Source organism: Nerophis lumbriciformis, linkage group LG20, assembly GCF_033978685.3.
Source record: "Nerophis lumbriciformis linkage group LG20, RoL_Nlum_v2.1, whole genome shotgun sequence".
NCBI lineage: Eukaryota > Metazoa > Chordata > Actinopteri > Syngnathiformes > Syngnathidae > Nerophis > Nerophis lumbriciformis.
The window spans coordinates 6,685,444-6,706,476 of NC_084567.2; the positions used below are offsets into that span (position 1 = coordinate 6,685,444).

Genomic DNA, 21,033 nt, shown 5'->3' on the forward strand with positions numbered 1-21,033 from the left:
CATTCACACACTAGGGCCAATTTAGTGTTGCCAATCAACTTATCCCCAGGTGCATGTCTTTGGAGGTGGGAGGAAGCCGGAGTACCCGGAGGGAACCCACGCAGTCACGGGGAGAACATGCAAACTCCACACAGAAAGATCCCACAACTGAACAGTTACATTTTTTTTCACCTGTGTGTGTTCTCATGTGTTGAGTCAAATGGCTTTTTTGAGAAAACCTTACGCCACAAACTGAACAACTAAATGTTTTTTCACCTGTGTGTGTTCTCATGTGTCGATTCAAATTCCTCTTTAAAGAAAAGCTTTTACCACAAACTGAACAGTGTAATGGTTTTTCGCCTGTGTGTGTTCTCATGTGTTCAGTCAAATTCCTCTTACAAGAAAAGCTTTTACCACAAACTGAACATTTAAATGTTTTTTCACCTGTGTGTGTTTTCATGTGTTCAGTCAAATGGCTCTTTTGAGAAAAGTCTTTGCCACAAACTGAACAATTAAAAGGTTTTTCACCTGTGTGTGTTTTCATGTGTTCAGTCAAATGGCTCTTTTGAGAAAAGTCTTTGCCACAAACTGAACAATTAAAAGGTTTTTCACCTGCGTGTGTTCTCATGTGTTGAGTCAAATGGCTCTTTGTAGAAAAGCTTTTACCACAAACTGAACAGTGTAATGAATTTTCACCTGTGTGTGTTCTCGTGTGTTGACTCAAATGGCTCTTTGTAAAAAAGCTTTTGCCACACACTGAACAACTAAATGTTTTTTCACCTGTGTGTGTTCTCATGTGTTCAGTTAAATATCTATTTTGAGAAAAGCCTTTGCCACAAACTGAACAATTAAAAGGTTTGTCACCTGTGTGTGTTCTCATGTGTTCAGTCAAATATCTATTTTGAGAAAAGCTTTTGCCACAAACTGAACAATTAAAAGGTTTTTCACTTGTGTGTGTCCTCATGTGTTGAGTCAAATGGCTCTTTGTAGAAAAGCTTTTGCCACAAACTGAACAACTAAATGTTTTTTCACCTATGTGTGTTCTCATGTGTCGATTGAAATTCCTCTTAAAAGAAAAGCTTTTACCACAAACTGAGCAGTTAAAACATTTTTCTCCTGTGTGTGTTCTCATGTGTTCAGTCAAATGGCTCTTTTGAGAAAATCTTACGCTACAAACTGAACAATTAAATGTTTTTTCACCTGTGTGTGTTGTCATGTGTCGGGTCAGCATGCTCTTAACAGAAAAGCTTTTCGCACAAACTGAGCAGCTCAAACATGTTTTACGTCTCTTCTTTGTAGAGCATTCAGAGTTTTTGTTGTCAGTGTGAGTCCTCATATCATCTTCACAGTCTGTATCGCTGCTCAAAGTTACTTCAACCTCATCTTCAGCCTCACTATCTGATAGTGGAGCTAAGAGGTTGTCTACTTGTGGTTTCTCTTCATCATCTTCAGTCTTCACAGAGAGAATACTCAGTGGAAACTTGGTGTAATCAGCTTCCTCTCGTCCTAGAAGACACTCTCCCTCCTGAGTGATGCAGAGTTCCTCCTCTTCCTTTTTAATGCAGGGTGGTTGTGGAGTCTCCTGCTTCAAAGTGGAGCTCCCCCCTAACTGAGGGGAAACTTCTTCTGGATTACCGATCAGCTGCTGGACGTCTGCAAGACACAAGCAACAAAAACACACTTTATTCTATGTACTGTATGTGTGTGTAGTGTTTCATGGCATTTCATTTAGTGCCTTGCCAGAATGATGGATCAATGTTTACATGACTTGTCATAGACTCAGAAAAGTTCAACTAGAATCACAGAAAGTAGAAAACATCTGCTTCGACGGACATTAGATACTACAAACTAACAGTGGGGGAAAAGTCAATATTGAAATACTTTGCACAACTGAAAAAGATAATATCTATCTCAAAGAAGTCTGTAGTTAAAAAGTAGAGGACTTTTTTAGATATTAAAAGCAATAAATTTGATCCACTTTCTGTACAATTACATTGATCACTTAATTTACTTTGTTTTTGACACAGTTTGCCCCAAAAATTATTACTGGCATCAAGTGTACTTATATACATTTACCGTATTTTTCGGACTATAAGTCACAGTTTTTTTCATAGTTTGGCCAGGGGTGCGACTTATACTCAGGAGCGACTTATGTGTGAAATTATTAACACATTACAGTATAATGTCAAATAATATTATTTAGCTCATTCACGTAAGAGACTAGACGTATAAGATTTCATCGGATTTAACAATTAGGAGTTTTATTTTTTTTAATTTAGCCTTTATTTAACCAGGTAAAAATCCCATTGAGATCAAAGATCTCTTTTCCAAGGGAGACCTGGCCAAGAGGGCAGCAGCAAGGTTACATTAAAAACAGTAAACGACACACAAAACATCAAATGTACAGCATTAAAACTTGCTCACATGACACATGTGCATACAGACAAGGTAGACTGCAGTCCTTACACAGAAGCTTTAAACTCATTCAATGTAAGAAGGGTTTGAAGTTGAATATTCAATTGTAGGTTATTCCAAGCCTTCGGTGCTGAAAACCTAAATGCTTTCTTGCCCAGTTCACTTCTTACTTTGGGGATGAGAAATTGCAGAACATTCATTGAACGAAGATTGTGACTTCCTTGTTACTTTGGTAAAAGACAAGATAGATAAGACAGAGTGATACCCAGAATGGTTTTGTAGATGAAAACATACCAATGATTGAGGCGTCGAGCACATAAAGATGTCTAGTTAACCATTGAGTACAACACACAATGGTGAGTAAGTGGAGCGCAGTTGGTGATGAATCTCAGTGCCCCGTGGTACTCACTATCCAGCTTGTGGAGACAAGCAGCAGTAGCATTCATGTACAACACATCTCCATAGTCAATAACAGGTAAAAAGGTTGCTTCCACCAATTTCCGTTTCACAGTAAAAGAAAAGCAAGACTTGTTTCTATAATAAAATTAATAAAACATTTTTTACAACATACTGAATGTGCTCCTTAAAGGGGAACATTATCACCAGACCTATGTAAGCGTCAATATATACCTTGATGTTGCAGAAAAAAGACCATATATTTTTTTAAGCGATTTCCAAACTCTAAATGGGTGAATTTTGGCGAAATAAACGCCATTCTATTATTCGCTCTCGGAGCGATGACGTCACATCGGGAAGCAATCCGCCATTTTCTCACTTTCGGCGGTGTGTTGTCGGAGGGTGTAACAACACGAACAGGGACGGATTCAAGTTGCACCAGTGGCCCAAAGATGCGAAAGTGGCAAGAAATTGGACGTTTGTTCCGCACACTTTACCGACGAAAGCTATGCTACGACAGAGATGGCAAGAATGTGTGGATATCCTGCGACACTCAAAGCAGATGCATTTCCAACGATAAAGTCAAAGAAATCTGCCGCCAGACCCCCATTGAATCTGCCGGAGTGTGTGAGCTATTCAGGGACAAAGAACCTCTGTAGCACGGCAAGCAATGGCGGCAGTTTGTTCCCGCAGACGAGCGAGCTAAACCCCCTGGATGTCTTGGCTCACACCGTCCCTTATGCCACCAAAGATGATCAAGAGAAGAATATCGACCCTAGCTTCCATGGCCTGCTGACATCAACTCCAAATTAGGACGGATCAGCTTTCAGGAAAAGAGAGCGGATGAGGGTATGTCTACAGAATATATTAATTGATGAAAACTTTATTCATTACTCGCGGTTTTACGTAAATTATTATACATAAACTGTGTTTACCAATAATTTAGCTTAAAAACATTTATTTTTTCAATCATTCGAGTACATTCGGGTAGTCTTGTGTAGTGCAGTATTTTGTGTCTATTTAGGTATGGTTAACCTGAGTGCTGAAATCGTGGGGAAAAAAATGTTCTTAGCGCGCCTGAAATGGGCTGTCTGCACTCTCAAAGTGCATGTTGTTGCCAAATGTATTTCATATGCTGTAAACCTAGTTCATAGTTGTTAGTAATTATCTTATCAGACAGTGTTAAGCCGCTGAAATCCGAGTCTGAATCCGAGCTAATGTTGCTATACCTTGCTGTTTGTTTGTATTGGCATCACTGTGTGAAGTCACAGGAAAATGGACGGGTGTTTATAACGATGGTTAAAATCAGGCACTTTGAAGCTTTTTTTAGGGATATTGCGTGATGGGTAAAATTTTGAAAAAAACTTCGAAAAATAAAATAAGCCACTGGGAACTGATTTTTAATGGTTTTAACCCTTCTGAAATTGTGATAATGTTCCCCTTTAAAACTCAAGTGGTCATCAATTAAAAATCCTGAATATTTAAAAGCAGATACTAACAAAATTTGTTGCCCATTTCTTGTTAAAATGTTCTCATACAGTGCTGATCTTACAGTTTTTGATGTGGTAAAGAACATGTTTTCTCTGCATTTAAAACCAGTTGAAGATAGCAAAGTTGTTCTTGTACTCTGTCAAATGCATGTTGTAGATATTTAAAAGCCTCAGCAGGAGTGGGTGCTGTGCAGTATATGACAGTATCATCAGCATAGAAATGGAAAGTTGAGTTCGGAATATTCTGTCCAAGATTATTTATGTAAATAGTGAATAATAAGGGGCCCAACACAGAACCTTGAGGGACACCCTTTTTCACTTGCAGTACATCACAGAAGGAACCTTCTATCTGAACAGCCTGAGTTCTACTTGTGAGGTAATTTGCAAACCATCCAACTGCTTGCTGAGAAAAAACAATAGCTGAAAGACGTTTGATTAAAATGACATGATCAACAGTATCAAATGCCTTTGAAAAGTCAATAAAGAGGGACAGACAGCACTGCTTCTTGTCAAGAGCTTCAGTTACATCATTTATAAACTTCATAGCAGCAATAACAGTACTGTGATTTTTGCGAAAACCTGAGTGAAATGGTGACAGAATAAAGTTGGTGTCCAAAAAGTCTTTTATCTGTTCACTGATAAGGGATTCAAGCACTTTTGCCAGAACAGAGAGTTTAGAGATTGGTCTGTAATTATTTAGATTACTAGGGTCATCTCCTTTTAATAGGGGGATTACAAGGGCAGGTTTCCAATCCAAGGGGATTTCATTTGAAATTAGAGTAAGGTTAAAAATGTGTCAGTGATTCAGCTATAATTTCAGCTGCCAACTTTAAAAAGAGCGGCTCCAATTTATCTGAGCCAGCTGGCTTTCTAGGTTTAAGTTGTTTTAGAGCCCTCATTAACTCTGTTGTGGTAAAGGGCGAAAAGTAAAAAACCTGGGTATTTTCAACGGTTCTTTACGAAGTTAGTGGAACTTCAGTAGAGTTGTCAGAATTATAGAGAAAACCAGAGGAAATAAAATGATTATTAAAATGACTACCCATTTCTCTTCTGTCACTTACTCTGACACCATCAACAAGCATACTAGGTGAGAGATTGACTGAATTACAGCAGGCGGACAAAGATTTGATGATTTTCCAAAACTTCTTTGGGTGTTTGAGGTTTTCAGTTGTTGTGGAGAAATACAATTCTGATTTGACTTTCCAAAGGAGAGAGGTAAATTGATTTCTTAATTGTCTAAAATTCAACCAATCTGCTTCTAACCCTGACTTGAGTGCCCTGGCCCAAGCAGCATTACGCTCATGCAATACATCTGACACGTCCGATGTAAACCACTGATTGTCACGTCCTTTAACCCTACATTTTCTAAAAGGGGCATGTTTGTTCACTATACTCAAGAAGTTTTCGTGAAAATATTTCCAAACCAGTTCAACATTATCAAAAAGAGCAATTCTATCCCAATTAAAAAGATGCAAGTCATGTAAAAAAGCCTGCGTCTCAAATAATTTCATATTACGTTTTTCAAGAAGACGAGGCTTGCTTTTAGGAATCCTTGTGTCTCGCACTACTGCGATCACACGATGATCACTCACATCATTAGGGAAAACACCAGTTGCAACAAATTTAAAGGGCATATTTGTTAGAATTAAGTCGATGAGTGTAGCTTTTTGAGGGCATTTAGGATAAGGTCTTGTAGCTGAGTTAATTAATTGTGTTAAAGGGGAACATTATCACAATTTCAGAAGGGTTAAAACCATTAAAAATCAGTTCCCAGTGGCTTATTTTATTTTTCGAAGTTTTTTTCAACATTTTACCCATCACGCAATATCCCTAAAAAAAGCTTCAAAGTGCCTGATTTTAACCATCGTTATATACACCCGTCCATTTTCCTGTGACGTCACACAGTGAAGCCAACACAAACAAACATGGCGGAAAGAACAGCAAGCTATAGCGACATTAGCTCGGATTCAGACTCGGATTTCAGTGGCTTAAGCGATTCAACAGATTACGAATGTATTGAAACGGATGGTTGTAGTGTGGAGGCAGGTAGCGAAAACGAAATTGAAGAAGAAACTGAAGCTATTGAGCCATATCGGTTTGAACCGTATGCAAGCGAAACCGACGAAAACGACACGACAGCCAGCGACACGGGAGAAAGCGAGGACGAATTCGGCGATCGCCTTCTAACCAACGATTGGTATGTGTTTGTTTGGCATTAAAGGAAACTAACAACTATGAACTAGGTTTACAGCATATGAAATACATTTGGCAACAACATGCACTTTGAGAGTGCAGACAGCCCATGTCAGGCGCGTTAAGAACATATATTTTTCCACGATTTCAGCACTCAGGTTAACCATACCTAAATAGACACAAAATACTGCATTACACAAGACTACCCGAATGTACTCAAATGATTGAAAAAAATAAATGTTTTTAAGCTAAATTATTGGTAAACACAGTTCATGTATAATAATTTACGTAAAACCGCGAGTAATGAATAAAGTTTTCATCGATTAATATATTCTGTAGACATACCCTCATCCGCTCTCTTTTCCTGAAAGCTGATCCGTCCAGTTTTGGAGTTGATGTCAGCATCTTCTTTGAGTGTCGCAGGATATCCACACATTCTTGCCATCTCTGTCGTAGCATAGCTTTCGTCGGTAAAGTGTGCGGAACAAACGACTGACCATTTCGTCGGCTTTACCCACAGCCTCGTATTTTGAACACATTTCGTCCAATTTCTTGCCACTTTCGCATCTTTGGGCCACTGGTGCAACTTGAATCCGTCCCTGTTCGTGTTGTTACACCCTCCCACAACACACCGACGAAAGTGAGAAAATGGCGGTTTGCTTCCCGTTGTGACGTCATCGCTCCGAGAGCGAATAATAGAAAGGCGTTTAATTCGCCAAAATTCACCCATTTAGAGTTCGGAAATCGGTTAAAAAAATATATGTTTTTTTTTTCTCTGCAACATCAAGGTATATATTGACGCTTACATAGGTCTGGTGATAATGTTCCCCTTTAAATTTAGAGATTCACACTGTGCTTTCAAGGAGTCAGACACAGATGTGAGCCAGTCCCAGTTCAAATCACCAACCATCACTATTTCATTGTACTTCAGTTGAGACAGAAGCTTCACAAGAGTAGATAGGGAATTACTAGGGGCAGATGGAGGCCTATAACACCCCACTACCATAATGTGGTGATTTCTAGCTAATTCAATTTCAAGTGCTAACAGTTCAAGTTCTTTACTTACTGATTCAGAGAGCACTAATTTAACATCAAACCTCTGCTTAATGTATATGGCCACTCCACCACCTTTTCTTTGTCGGTCAGTACGATAGACATTATAGCCATGAATGTAAATATCTTTATCAAGCACAGATTGTTTAAGCCAAGTTTCAGATACGACTACAATATCAGCATTTGTTGAGTTTATCCAGATCTTTATCATATCCAGTTTAGGGAGTAAACTCCGATCATTGATACCTCGTCTAGGGCTGGACAATTATGGCAAAACATAATAATCACAATTATTTTGAGTGATTTTGCAATCACGATAAATAACACCATTATTTATTCATTTGAAAACGTAAAAACAGTACCACCAAAACTCAATTTTAAATATAATCTAAAAGAACAACCAGATATACATTAGTAACAAATAAATAACACGTAAAATAACAATCATAGTAACAATAAATTAAAATGATTATAGCGATATTTTTTGGGTTTTTTCAGCCCTTGATTAGCAGTCTGTTTTCTCTCTTTGTAGCGTTTGATGGGCGCTACGTCACTACATGGGTCGAAAAATAGCTAAGCTACAGGAATCACTACGGGTTCAAAAAGGAGCGAGGCTAACGCCACGCTACTGGGAACTGTAGTTAAGCTACATAGCGTCGCTACTTGTTGTGCACTACTGCCCATCACTGATTCTAACTTGTAAATAAAGGCTAGCAAAAGTCAGCTAACAATGCAGGTAATGGGGAAGCACTCTATTTCACCTATAAAAAATATCCAAAACCGTCCAACAACATTTTATATACACACTGTAAGTATATATGTAATGTAATAACAGACACATTCATAATCACATGTAATATTTACGTATTTTCATAACTTTTTATCATTTTAAGCAAACAGCAGCAGCATTATTTTCACAGACGCATCACAACGTTCGCTATTTCCTTCAACACCACCACCAACTATTACTAATAAAGGCAGACTTCATGAGTGCAATCAAAGAATAATTTGGGACAAATTGAGATCCAGAACCTTATATTGTTGAGCCTGAATATAAGGAGGATGAGCTACAAGTTTTAGAAGCTGACTGATAAGCAGATCAAGCAATTAAAGGCCTACTGAAATGCGATTTTCTTATTTAAACGGGGATAGCAGGTCCATTCTATGTGTCATACTTGATCATTTTGCGATATTGCCATATTTTTGCTGAAAGGATTTAGTAGAGAACATCGACGATAAAGTTCGCAACTTTTGGTCGCTGATAAAAAAGCCTTGCCTGTACCGGAAGTAGCAGACGAGTAGCGTGACGTTACAGGTTGTGGAAGCCGCAGCTGCATGCGTACTCACGGTACCGCGTCTGCGCAACCAACTCAAAGTCCTCCTGGTAAGAGTCTCTGTTGTCCCAGTTCTCCACAGGCCAATGGTAAAGCCTGACTGTCATTTTTCGGGTATGTAAACAATGAAACACCGGCTGTGTTTGTGTTGCTGCAGTCGGCTGCAATACACCGCTTCCCACCTACAGCTTTTTTCTTTGCTGTCTCCATTGTTCATTGAACAAATTGCAAAAGATTCACCAACACAGATGTCCAGAATCCTGTGGAATTTTGCGATGAAAACAGACGACTTAATAGCTGGCCACCATGCTGTCCCAAAATGTCCTCTACAATCCGTGACGTCAAGCGCAGGCGTCATCATACCGAGACGTTTTCAGCAGGATATTTCGCGCGAAATTTAAAATTGCACTTTAGTAAGCTAACCCGTATTGGCATGTGTTGCAATGTTAAGATTTCATCATTGATATATAAACTATCAGACTGCGTGGTCGGTTGTAGTGGGTTTCAGTAGGCCTTTAACACTATTGCTAAGTGCTAAACAAAAAATACAAAGTATGAACATAACTCTTTTCTGTAGAAACTGCCCAAATGCTGAAACTGAACTGAAATGCTGATGGAATAGGGCTGGGCAATATGGCAAAAAAAAATGATCACGATTATTTTGTGCATACCATCCGATCTCTATTAATATAACGTTGTTAAATTTATTTAAAAGCGTATTGTCCCGTGCAGGATAATAGCGAGTACAGTTGCATCCCTACTATTTACTAGCACAGTATCTTGTAACAGACATTTCCGCCATGTTTGATGGAGGTAATATCTGCTCACAGCTGACAACTGTCATTTTGTTCATATCTATAATTGTGTTTACTAGAGGTGTAATGGTACAGGTAATCCACGCTTCGGTCCGTACTTGGTTTAAGGACCACAGTTTTGCTTCTTTTTCCGTACATTTTGTGGGGGTAAAGAGAACAACCTTTTTTCCTTTTTTTTTGCTTGTCATCACAAACATTCTGCAGGAAACAAAGTATCAGTGGTGTACTGAATACTATAAGATCTTTATTTCAAGTTAACATTTACTAAACAATATTTTCAAATACAAAATGATTTATATTCTTTAATGACTTGAAAACGTCAGTACTTTTTTACCAGTGTTTGGAAAAAGGCAAGCGGTGCCCCGAATGAGGAGTTTTATATTTAATAAAAGTACATTAAAGTGCAGTTTGAATCTGAGGTACTGTAAAATAATGTGTACCAACACATTAAACAAGTTTAATGTTCATTTCAGGGACAAAATGTTTTTATCCACAAACATGATTTTAAAAAATGTGTCTGCAGAGTTTTTTAGTACATGTTGTGTAACGTACACAAACACACACACATTCTCTGACACACAGCATCACGGTCAATAAAGGCGGATTCACGCAGGATTATACCAAGTATCGTTGCTTGCCTACTGTTTACTACTGCTACTAACTTCTAACAGACATTTCAGACATTTTGGATCGAGGTTCTTTGTTTACATTGTTCAACAAAGTCGGCTAATTTCTATTTTTAGGGCTTGGAATTCGAATAGCTTTCAAATGAGGGAACGCAACACACTCACCTTCATCTTTGCTTTTCAGATTGTTCTCCGTTGGTGGCGCTGATTCTCTTTCATCTTCTCTTTTAGCGGACGTCGCCATTTTAGCATAGCAGTCGTCGTCCATCTTCTATCACGTCTTCAATCTTCACTTCACATAACACGCCATCGCTCCACACTCAAAGTCCGTTTCCTGGGCTTAAGAAAAGGCGAATAGTTGAGGTATTTGATGCTATTTTTGAATCTATAAGATCGTAAATGTGAAACCTCTCCGGAAAGCCACGCCTCTTAGTCAACCATCTTGGACTTTCCGCTTTACCACCGTTCGATGTGTTTGCGCATGCGCCAGAAGGTTGCAACTTCCGATCATTAAAATAAATTAAAAAAGTAAAATACCTTTTAAATAACTAGCAGCCCTTTTTGTAGATCTTGGTATGTTGTACCTTGGCAGCCACCGTATTTGTTATTGTGTATTGCGCATGCGCAAGACGTTTCTTTTCTATATCGCATGCTGTGATAAGCAGTGAGTTCACTTTATAAAGTATTTCCCTGCGTCTGGTCTTTGAACACTTTTCATCTTTTCTTACATTTCTGGCTCATAATTGAAGTGCTCCTTGTCGCGAAAACATTTTTGATATACTTTGGAGATAGAAATGAAACAAAAGTCGACAATTTTGTATTCTGTCTTTTAGTGGGTCAAGCAAACGGCAAGTTGTTTGACAAAGTAAGTCTTGTGAAAGTGTGAAACTCACACTACCCCAGTATACATTTTCAACATTATACCCTTTTGACGTTTTTTCCTCTTGACTTTTATCAGTAATATCCTCATTGAAGGATGACTTATACTCGACCTCGGACCAACTGCACTCAGTGAGGAAACAAACACGCTCACATAAATATTGCTCTTATTGCAAGCATAGACAGCAGAACACTTCTATTTTCACTTTTGTACACTGACTTTAGTTATCTGCTGCAGGTAACAAGGTAACACGCGAACGTTATGAGAACGTTAGGAGAACGTAGTGGCATTGTTATGGGAACGTTAGTTTGTAACGTTCAAAGAACGTTAGGTTGTGGAGTTCTTGCTTGGTTAGCAGAACGTTAGCCAAGAACGTTTGGCAAGAACGTTTAGGGAACTGTTTAGGAACATGCTATTTTCGTCTGTTTTTGCTCTATATTGTCAGGACTAACACTCAAACACAAAATTCAACAATAATTCTTTATTAGTGATAATTATAATACAATAGAAATGGAATGCAATGGTATTTACGTCTGTTTTTGTGCTATATTGTCAGGACTATAACAAACAGAAAATTCAACAATAATTCTTTATTAGTGATAATTATAATACAATAGAAATGGAATGCAGTGGTATTTTCGTCTGTTTTTGCTCTATATTGTCAGGACTAACACTCAAACACAAAATTCAACAATAATTCTTTATTAGTGATAATTATAATACAATAGAAATGGAATGCAATGGTATTTACGTCTGTTTTTGTGCTATATTGTCAGGACTATAACAAACAGAAAATTCAACAATAATTATTTATTAGTGATAATTATAATACAATAGAAATGGAATGCTGTGGTCTTGGTCGTGCGCGTCAGTGTACTCCTGCCCCTTCTTGTTGGTTCTCTTCCTGGAAGTAAATAATTATAGATATTCACAAATACAACAAAGACAGCACTGGAATGTAGATGAATTGAATTCAATTAAAACATGGCATAATTTACTCCTTGTTTACCTGCTCAATGCTCACTGGTCTCACTGGCGTTTGCTTGGTTCTTTTCCCTTTCCCTGTTTTCTTCTTCTTCACTTCCTGCAAGTATTTATAATTGCAAATTCAACACAGAACTGGGATCTTCATGAATTGATTTAAAACATTGGCATAATTACTTTATCATTTACCTGGTCACTCATCTCACTGTCCATTTCCTTTGTACACCTCCCTTTGCCCTTCTTCGCCGTCGCTTCCTCTTAATTCCTCCTCTTCTCCTGCAAGTAGTTATAATTGCAAATTCAAAAGACATGCAGTGGAACTTCAATAAAATGGAATTCAAAATTGGGATATCTTATCATAATTCTCCGTACCTCAAACTTTGAACCTTTCAAAAAGTGGCCAGTTTCAGGACCTCTCCAAGCTCACAATCTACTTCAGCTGTGGTCGTCTGTTTGTGAACACCCCTGCATGCCTCTGGAATCACCAGCACAATTTAGAATTCCCTTTAGAATAAATACCGTAATAATAACAGCTAGATCGACCTTGTGAGCATACATGCAACATGTTCAAAGATGCAAACCTATTATTAACACTTACTTATTATTATTCTGTAAAAGGGCAAGTCCTCAAATGCCACTTTGCCTGTCTTTCCACGGAGACCAAGCTGCTCCAGGACTTTGTTTGTGGCAATTTTCCTCAGCATTGTCCTCACTGTGTCTGCCAAATTCTGCCCACCAAGAGCAGTAAGAGCTTTCACCTATACAAATAAATAAACAACAATATTGTACTTGATTAGAACATGTTTTTTGATAACTAAACAAAATAATTTTGCAATGGGGAATTAAAACTAATTACCAGCTGCTTTCTGAGCAGAAGATCAGTGTCGAGCTGTTCACTGAAGGTCTTAAGCTGCTCAAGAGTCTCGAAAGGCTTCTCAATGAGATCTTGAACATCCACAGCTTCTGGCCCCACAGACTGTGCTGCCAGCCCTCTCAGCATGCGCATAATTTCTCCCTGGTTCTCAACTAGTTTTTGAACTTTCATGTTTAACTGGAAAACTGCAAAGACAACAAAAGTCAAAGAGGTAATTCGTATTACTGCCCGTTGTAACAGCCTGTTTAACACCACCTATCAACAGTTAAAAAGCCAACTAACGTTCACTTTCAAGGGCATTCCTGCTGCTTCTTGGAGTGGTCTGGTACTGACTCATACTGGCTGGAGTGGTTTGGTACTGGCTTGAGCTAGATGCATGATTCCTGTCTGGACTGAGCCTGTAAGTGCTGCTTCTCGCTGGGCTGTGAGGTCGGCCTGGATGCCTTGGAGTGGTGTAGTATTGGCTGGTACTGGCTGAAGTGGTCTGGTACTTGCTGGAGATTGGAAAGTTCAATGGTGGGAGCACTGGCAGTGGGGGTGCCTGGATGAGGATCTGTGATTTCTCTTTTCTGCACTTCTTTTTTGGCCGAATTTCCTCTTCGTCTAAACCAACAAAGACAATAAAATTTATGCACCACTAAGTAGTGTTTGAGTATTGTAAGTAAACAGTCTTTGAAAAGTGACTAACCGTCAGCATCAAACACATCTTCCTCATCGTTTCTATAACGTTCAGGGGTGATGTGGCTCCGTTTGGTTGATATTTCTTCTTCCTCTGGGCTCGAAAACAATGTCGGTATCCCGTCTTTCTTTGGCTTACGCCTAAACACACAGAATAACACTGTTACCTACGCACGTAAGCACACACACATACGTACGCACACACAAACACGCACGCACGCACACACACACTGAACAAGTCTCATTACCTACACATCTAGGCACACACACGCACGCACTGAACAAGTCTCATTACCTACACTTGTAGGCACACACACACACGCACGCACTGAACAAGTCTCATTACCTACACTTGTAGGCACACACACACACGCACGCACTGAACAAGTCTCATTACCGACACATGTAGGCACACACGCACGCACGCACGCACTGAACAAGTCTCACACACGCACGCACGCACGCACACACTTAACAAGTCTCACACACGCACGCACGCACACACTGAACAAGTCTCATACAACAAAGAGCGGCCGTTTGGCGCCAATGTTAGCGATTTAATGTTACCTGTAATCTGAACTTAAAACTAAAGGACAACACAGGTAAACATATTCACATTCTTGGTACACACATTCATTAATTAAAGACCTAATTTCTACCGAAAAACAAGGAAAAGGTCCGTGGGACCGTCCGAGCAAGACTCACCCTCAACATGTGGAAGTTTTCTGTGAGGGGAGAAGGGAGGGGCTACACAACCCAGGAGAACTACAGGAGCTCAGGAGGGACAAAAAGATATCAAACCGCCCTCTCATAGACGAGCAGACAAGATAACTATTTGGAGATAAAATTCACAAACAAAATATAATAAATAACAAAGGTGTATTTTAACTCCGTTACATAGGGTAGAAATTGTTACACAAAAACGTGCTTCGTATTTCACTCTTTCTATCTACTTACATGTGATCAATGCAATTGCCTGATTTATCGGGATTCTGGAATTTGCAGCGTTGTCGAGCGTACGTCGTCGAGCTTGGTAGTCCTTCTTTGTCTTAGGGAAGATTCTACGCGCATGCGCGTCAGATTACTCGAAAAACACAACACGTTCGCGGAACGTTAAGGAAACGTTACTACATAATGTATATAAAGTAAATTTGCGAAAAAAAACACTTTGAAAAGCCTAACGGTTGCTGTTTCCATTGCAGGCAAATATTTTGTGTGTCATAGGTTTTGATATGTTCTGAGAATGTTCTTAGAATGTTCTCATCTTGCATAACCAAACGAGAACCATACAGTAACGTTACGCTAACGTTAGGTGTTACCTGGGTAAGATGCCTGCTCGGTGCGTGTTGGCGACTGTAGCCAAACTGCTGTGTCAAAACTGGCGTGTGACGTCACCATTGACCTTTTTCTTTTACACCAACCCGGGAACATGAAAACAAAATAATGGGCTCTGTAATTGGCCACTTACTTAATAAACATACAGGACAAAGTGCGTCCTGATTCTTTGATTCTATTTTAAACTTGATGTGTGCCGATGATAAGAAAGTTTGTCGCTGCATTACTGACTAATAACCTCAGTTTTATCTGACGTTCCGTTTGTTTTGAAGCGAAAGTGGGCGCAGAGCACATCTCTCTATACACTGTGTGTGACGTCATCGCTGCCTGTGCAATGCGCACTGCCTTCCTGCGCCGGTCAAAACAAAATAGCTCTTGCTTGCATAGTTGCCAACCCTCCCGAATTTCCCAGGAGACTCCCGAAATTCAGCGCCTCTCCCGAAAACCTCCCGGGACAAATATTCTCCCGAAAATCTCCCGATTTTCAGCCGAAGCTGGAGGCCACGCCCCCCTCCAGCTCCATGCGGACCTGAGTGAGGACAGCCTTTTTTCACGTTTGCTTTCCCACAATATAAACAGCGTGCCTGCCCAATCACGTTATTCCATACAAAGGCGTTCGACATATGCCGATGAGCATGGTGCAGATGGTGCAGATGGAGAAGATCTTCTCGGCGTCTGTGTTGGCGCACACGTTGCCAAAGCCGACGCTGGTCAGGCTGCTGAGGGTGAAGTAGAGGGCGGCGATGTACGAGCTGCGCACCGTTTACTATATTTTGCTAAAAACATCAAAATTAATTGTATTTTTATTTGTATTTTTTCTGACTCCTTATTACATCCAGCCATAGAATTATACATTAAAATAAACATATTTGAAATAATTAATTTTAAATGATCATAATAATTCATTTAAAATGACCATATTTAATTATTAATATAATTGCTTGCTTATCAACAACTTTTGCATTTCATTCATTACATTTTGAAGCTCTCAGAAGCCAAATTATGATTTATTTATACAAGTTTGAAGTATCAATTATTTAAACACAGTTTTGTTTGCATATTTTCAGGATGTAGATTTATATATATATATATATATATATATATATATATATATACCCATCCATCCATCCATCTTCTTCCGCTTATCCGAGGTCGGGTCGCGGGGGCAGCAGCCTAAGCAGGGAAGCCAAGACTTCCCTCTCCCCAGCCACTTCGTCCAGCTCTTCCCGTGGGACCCCGAGGTGTTCCCAGGCCAGCCGGGAGACATAGTCTTCCCAACGTGTCCTGGGTCTTCCTCGCGGCCTCCTACCGGTCGGACGTGCCCTAAACACCTCCCTAGGGAGGCGCTCGGGTGGCATCCTGACCAGATGCCCGAACCACCTCATCTGGCTCCTCTCGATGTGGAGGAGCAGCGGCTTTACTTTGAGCTCCCCCCGGATGGCAGAGCTTCTCACCCTATCTCTAAGGGAGAGCACCGCCACCCGGCGGAGGAAACCCATTTCGGCCGCTTGTACCCGTGATCTTGTCCTTTCGGTCATAACCCAAAGCTCATGACCATAGGTGAGGATGGGAACGTAGATCGACCGGTAAATTGAGAGCTTTGCCTTCCGGCTCAGCTCCTTCTTCACCACAACGGATCGATACAGCGTCCGCATTACTGAAGACGCCGCACCAATCCGCCTGTCGATCTCACGATCCACTCTTCCCTCACTTGTGAACAAGACTCCGAGGTACTTGAACTCCTCCACTTGGGGCAGGGTCTCCTCCCCAACCCGGAGATGGCACTCCACCCTTTTCCGGGCGAGAACCATGGACTCGGACTTGGAGGTGCTGATTCTCATCCCAGTCGCTTCACACTCGGCTGCGAACCGATCCAGCGAGAGCTGAAGATCCATATATATATACATATATGTATATATATATATATATGAAGCTCCGATGAGGTGGCGACTTGTCCAGGGTGTACACCACCTTCCGCCCGATTGTAGCTGAGATAGGCTCCAGCGCCCCCCGCGACCCCAAAGGGAATAAGCGGTAGAAAATGGATGGATGTATATATATGAAGTACTTGACTTGGTGAATTCTAGCTGTAAATATATTACCCCCTCTTAACCACGCCCCTAACCCCACCCTTACCTCCCGAAATCGGAGGTCTCAAGGTTGGCAAGTATGCTTGCTTGGTACTTGCTCGCCCCGGTATAAACTATTTGCTTGCTTAACAGAATTGCTAGTGCGATATATATATAAACATATTATAGTTATATATACCGGCCGGGGACAGCCTGAAGCCCGATGAAGTCAACAAAAATAGGACTTCATCAATTAGTTTACCGTATTTTCTGCACCATAAGGCGCCCTGGGTTAAAAGCCGCGCCTTCAATGAACGGCATATTTCAAAACTTTGTCCACCTATAAGCCGCCCCGTGTTGTAAGCCGCATCTAACTGCGCTAAAGGAATGTCAAAAAAACAGTCAAATAGGTCAGTCAAACTTTAATAATATATTAAAACCAGCGTAATGTGGGCGCGCACGGAGTCGTATATCAACATGGACAGAGCTGCGTGAAAAAAGCCACCCGGCCTCTTCGCGTAAACTTAAACTTACCTTAACCACTCGCTCATCTTTTCTTCATCCATCCCTTCGAGTTAGCTTTTATGATGACGCCGGCTGGAAAGGTCTCTTTTGGCAAGGTCTTCCTTTTGAATATCACCATGGGTGGAAGTTTCTGGCCATTAGCATGGCAAGCTAGAACCACAGTGAAGGATGACTTCTCATTCCCTGTGGTGCGAATATTCACCGTACGTGCTCCCGTTGTATCCACAGTGCGGTTCACAGGAATATCAGTCGCTGTGAAATAGTAAGCCGTGTGCGGATGGAGAGATTGCGTCTTTTCATGAACCGGATCCTTGTCGCTTAGTAGGAGCCATTTTGTGGTCTTTACAGATGTAAACACACAAAGGAAATGAAACGTAATATCCGCGCGCTTCTTCTTCTTCTACGCGGGCGGGTGGTTGCTTACAGTAGAAGAAGAAGCGCTTCCTGTTCTATGGGGGCGGGTGCTTACCTTGGCGGTTGCTTGCGTAGAAGAAGAAGCGCTTCCTGTTCTACCGGGAAAAAAGATGGCAGCTGTTTACCGTAGTTGCGAGATCGAAACTTTATGAAAATGAATCGTAATATTAATCCATATATAAAGCGCACGGGGTTAAAAGCCGCACTGTCAGCTTTTGAGTAAATTTGTGGTTTTTAGGTGCGGCTAATAGTGCGGAAAATACGGTAAGTTTAAAACTACAGGGTGTATTAAGTGTTTACTTTCTACAAGATTCTAACAAGGCGGATAACAAGAATGCAAAGGATTTACATTTTCTTTGGTAACTTTCTTATATCTTATGAGCTGTGACACTTGTGAACTTCCCAATCAAAAGTTGACAGTAATCATATTATTCTTGTTCTTTATGACCTCCAATCCTCTGCACGTTGATGTAGACATGTGGTCCAGTCTTCTCTTCACATCTCTTACTCTTCCCCAACATCTCTTCTTTCACATAATCGCTCTTTTCAGGGTTTATGACAGTCTCCAAAATTACGCAGTTGGAAATGTCAACTCGCTCAACTTTATCTTCGGGTTTAGTCTTTCTCTCCGTTACGAGGCTGATATTTTTTTTTAATTCTCCATACAAAACAGACCGTTGTTTTATGTGCACCCGCCAAGGGAAAAAAGCCCGCCCACAACAACAACGTGATGACGTCAAACGTTTTGGAAACGTCACATCCGCCTCCGCGTTCACAACACGCAAATAAAAACAACTAAACAGTGAGTAAGGGCGCAATGAAAATGCAAACAGGAGCACTTCAATCATGAGCAATAAATGTTAGAAAATATGAAAAGGGCCGCTAGTTATTTAAAAGGTATTTTAGTTTTTATGAGCGGAAGTTGCATTATTTTGGCGCATGCGCAAAAACATCGAACAGTGGTAAAACGGAAAGCGACGTCGATTTCTGGAGAAGTTTCACATTTACGATCTTATAGATTCAAAAATAGCATCAAATACCTCAACTATTCGCATTATCTTAAGCCCACCAAACGGACTTTGAGTGTGGAGCGATGGCGTGTTATGTGTAGTGAAGATTGAAGACGTGATAGAAGATGGACGACTACTGCTATGCTAAGATGGCGACGTCCGCTAAAAGAGAAGATGAAAGAGAATCAGCGCCACCAACGGAGAACAATCTGAAAAGCGAAGATGAAGGTGAGTGTGTTGCGTTCTCTAATTTGAAAGCTGTTTGAATTCCAAGCCCTAAAAACAGAAATTAGCCGACTTTGTTGGACAATGTAAACAAAGAACCTCGGTCCAAAATGTCTGAAATGTCTGTTAGAAGTTAGTAGCAGTAGTAAACAGTAGGCAAGCAGCGATACTTGGTATAATCCTGCGTGAATCCGCCTGTATTGACTGTGATCCTGTGTGTGTGAGAAAATGTGTGTGTTTGTGTCCGTGTGTGTGCGAAGGTTCTTAAAAGTGTAACAAAAGAAGAAATAATCAAAATTGTAAAAAATTGTAAATCCAAGACCTCAACCGACTGTCATGGAATAGATATGGTAACGATAAAAAAGGTTATACAAGACATTTCAGAACCTCTGACATATATCACCAATGTATCATTTTTAACCGGTAAATTCCCTGATATAATGAAAATTGCAAAAGTCGTACCAATTTATAAGAATGGAGACGTACACCAGTTTACTAACTACAGACCAGTTTCATTACTTCCACAATTCTCCAAAATCTTGGAAAAATTATTCAATAGTTGATTAGATTTATTTATTAACAAAAGTGGGACGCTTGTGGAGAACCAATATGGATTCCGAGCAAATATCTAAACATCAATAGCACTAACCAAAATAACAGAGGAAATTACCAATGCAATAGATGGTAAAGAATGTGCGGCCGCAGTATTCATGGACTTAACAAAAGCATTTGACACAATTAATCATGATATTTTAATACGAAAATTAGAACGATATGGCATCAGAGGTTTGGTATTGAATTGGGTAAGAAGTTATTTAACCAACAGGAAGCAATATGTAAAGATGGGTGAAAATATGTCAACACGGCTAGATATATCCTGTGGTGTACCCCAGGGGTCAATACTGGGACCAAGATTGTTCAATCTTTATATAAACGACATTTGTAAGGTTACGAAGGACTTAAAGTTGGTTTTATTTGCAGACGACACAACTGCTTTCTGTTCAGGAGAGAGCACACAGAAGGTAATACAAATAATAACAGAAGAAATGAACAAATTAAAAAGATGGTTTGACAAAAACAGACTATCTTTGAATCTCAGTAAAACTAAACTAATGCTATTTGGTAATAGTAGAAAAGAGCATCATACACAAATACAAATAGACGAAGTAGACATAGAAAGGGTAAAAGAAACTAGATTTTTGGGAGTATTAATAGATGATCAAATGAACTGGAAATCTCATATAGAAAACATACAACATAAGGTGGCAAAAAACATTTCAATAATGAATAAAGCAAAATATGTCCTGGGCCAAAAATCACTACATATTCTCTACTGCTCGCTAGTGTTACCATATCTGAGTTATTGTGCAGAAATATGGGGAAATAACTACAAATGTGCGCTACATTCACTAACCGTGTTACAAAAAAGATCAGTTAGAATAATACATAATGTTTGATATAGAGAACACACAAACCCTTTATTTATTAAGTCAGAAATATTAAAGTTTGGTGATTTGGTAAAATTGCAAACAGCTAAAATGATGTACAAAGCAAACTATAACCTGCTACCAAAGAATGTACAACAATTCTTCTCAACTAAAGAGGAGAAATATAACCTTAGAGGAAAAAATAATTTAAAACATTTATATGCACGTACAACACTTAAAACTTTTAGCATATCAGTATGTGGAATTAAATTATGGAATGGATTAAGTAAAGAAGTTAAAAATTGTACTGA

The 21,033-nt window shown here is 39.8% G+C and overlaps 3 protein-coding genes across 7 annotated transcripts in view; 1 reads left to right on the forward strand and 2 right to left on the reverse strand.

Annotated features, from left to right (window-relative positions):
• LOC133619281 (uncharacterized) overlaps positions 1–21,033 on the reverse strand; it is a 260,390-nt gene continuing 239,357 nt past the window's right edge. The window contains exons 1-3 of one of the 3 annotated variants that reach the window (XM_072915408.1): positions 18,509–18,741; positions 10,467–10,635; positions 1–1,632 (exon numbers count right to left, since the gene is read on the reverse strand). In XM_072915408.1, coding sequence (XP_072771509.1) covers positions 35–1,632; positions 10,467–10,569 — 1,701 coding nt within the window. In that variant the 5' untranslated portion in view covers positions 10,570–10,635; positions 18,509–18,741 and the 3' untranslated portion in view covers positions 1–34. Of the gene's footprint in view, positions 1,633–10,466; positions 10,641–18,508; positions 18,742–21,033 lie in introns of those variants that run through there. The other 2 variants (XM_061980234.2, XM_061980233.2) reach the window with 2 other exon arrangements.
• LOC133619837 (uncharacterized) lies at positions 11,977–18,581 on the reverse strand. The gene is made up of 10 exons (XM_061981108.1): positions 18,509–18,581; positions 14,285–14,417; positions 13,728–13,858; positions 13,322–13,642; positions 13,022–13,224; positions 12,764–12,923; positions 12,538–12,640; positions 12,355–12,441; positions 12,191–12,265; positions 11,977–12,085 (listed from the first exon to the last, which is right to left on the reverse strand). Exons 1-7 carry the CDS (start codon positions 18,579–18,581, stop codon positions 12,555–12,557), a joined length of 1,107 nt encoding a protein of 368 aa, XP_061837092.1. The 3' UTR covers positions 11,977–12,085; positions 12,191–12,265; positions 12,355–12,441; positions 12,538–12,554.
• Positions 18,881–21,033, forward strand: part of LOC133619286 (uncharacterized) — a 110,672-nt gene continuing 108,519 nt past the window's right edge. For all 3 annotated transcript variants that reach the window (XM_061980244.2, XM_061980243.1, XM_072915412.1), the window contains exon 1: positions 18,881–19,298. In XM_061980244.2, the coding sequence (XP_061836228.1) occupies positions 19,196–19,298 (103 nt within the window). In that variant the 5' untranslated portion in view covers positions 18,881–19,195. The remainder of the gene's footprint in view (positions 19,299–21,033) is intronic.

Excerpts from the sequence above, each read along its gene's own strand:
- LOC133619837 (XM_061981108.1), bottom strand. The coding sequence starts at position 18,581 with ATGTTGGGGAAGAGTAAGAGATGTGAAGAGAAGACTGGACCACATGTC. Across the intron at positions 13,859-14,284 it reads GTTTTAAGTTCAGATTACAG|GCGTAAGCCAAAGAAAGACG; the intron begins GTAACATTAAAT and ends CTGTGTGTTTAG. Across the intron at positions 12,924-13,021 it reads TTCTGCTCAGAAAGCAGCTG|GTGAAAGCTCTTACTGCTCT; the intron begins GTAATTAGTTTT and ends TTATTTGTATAG.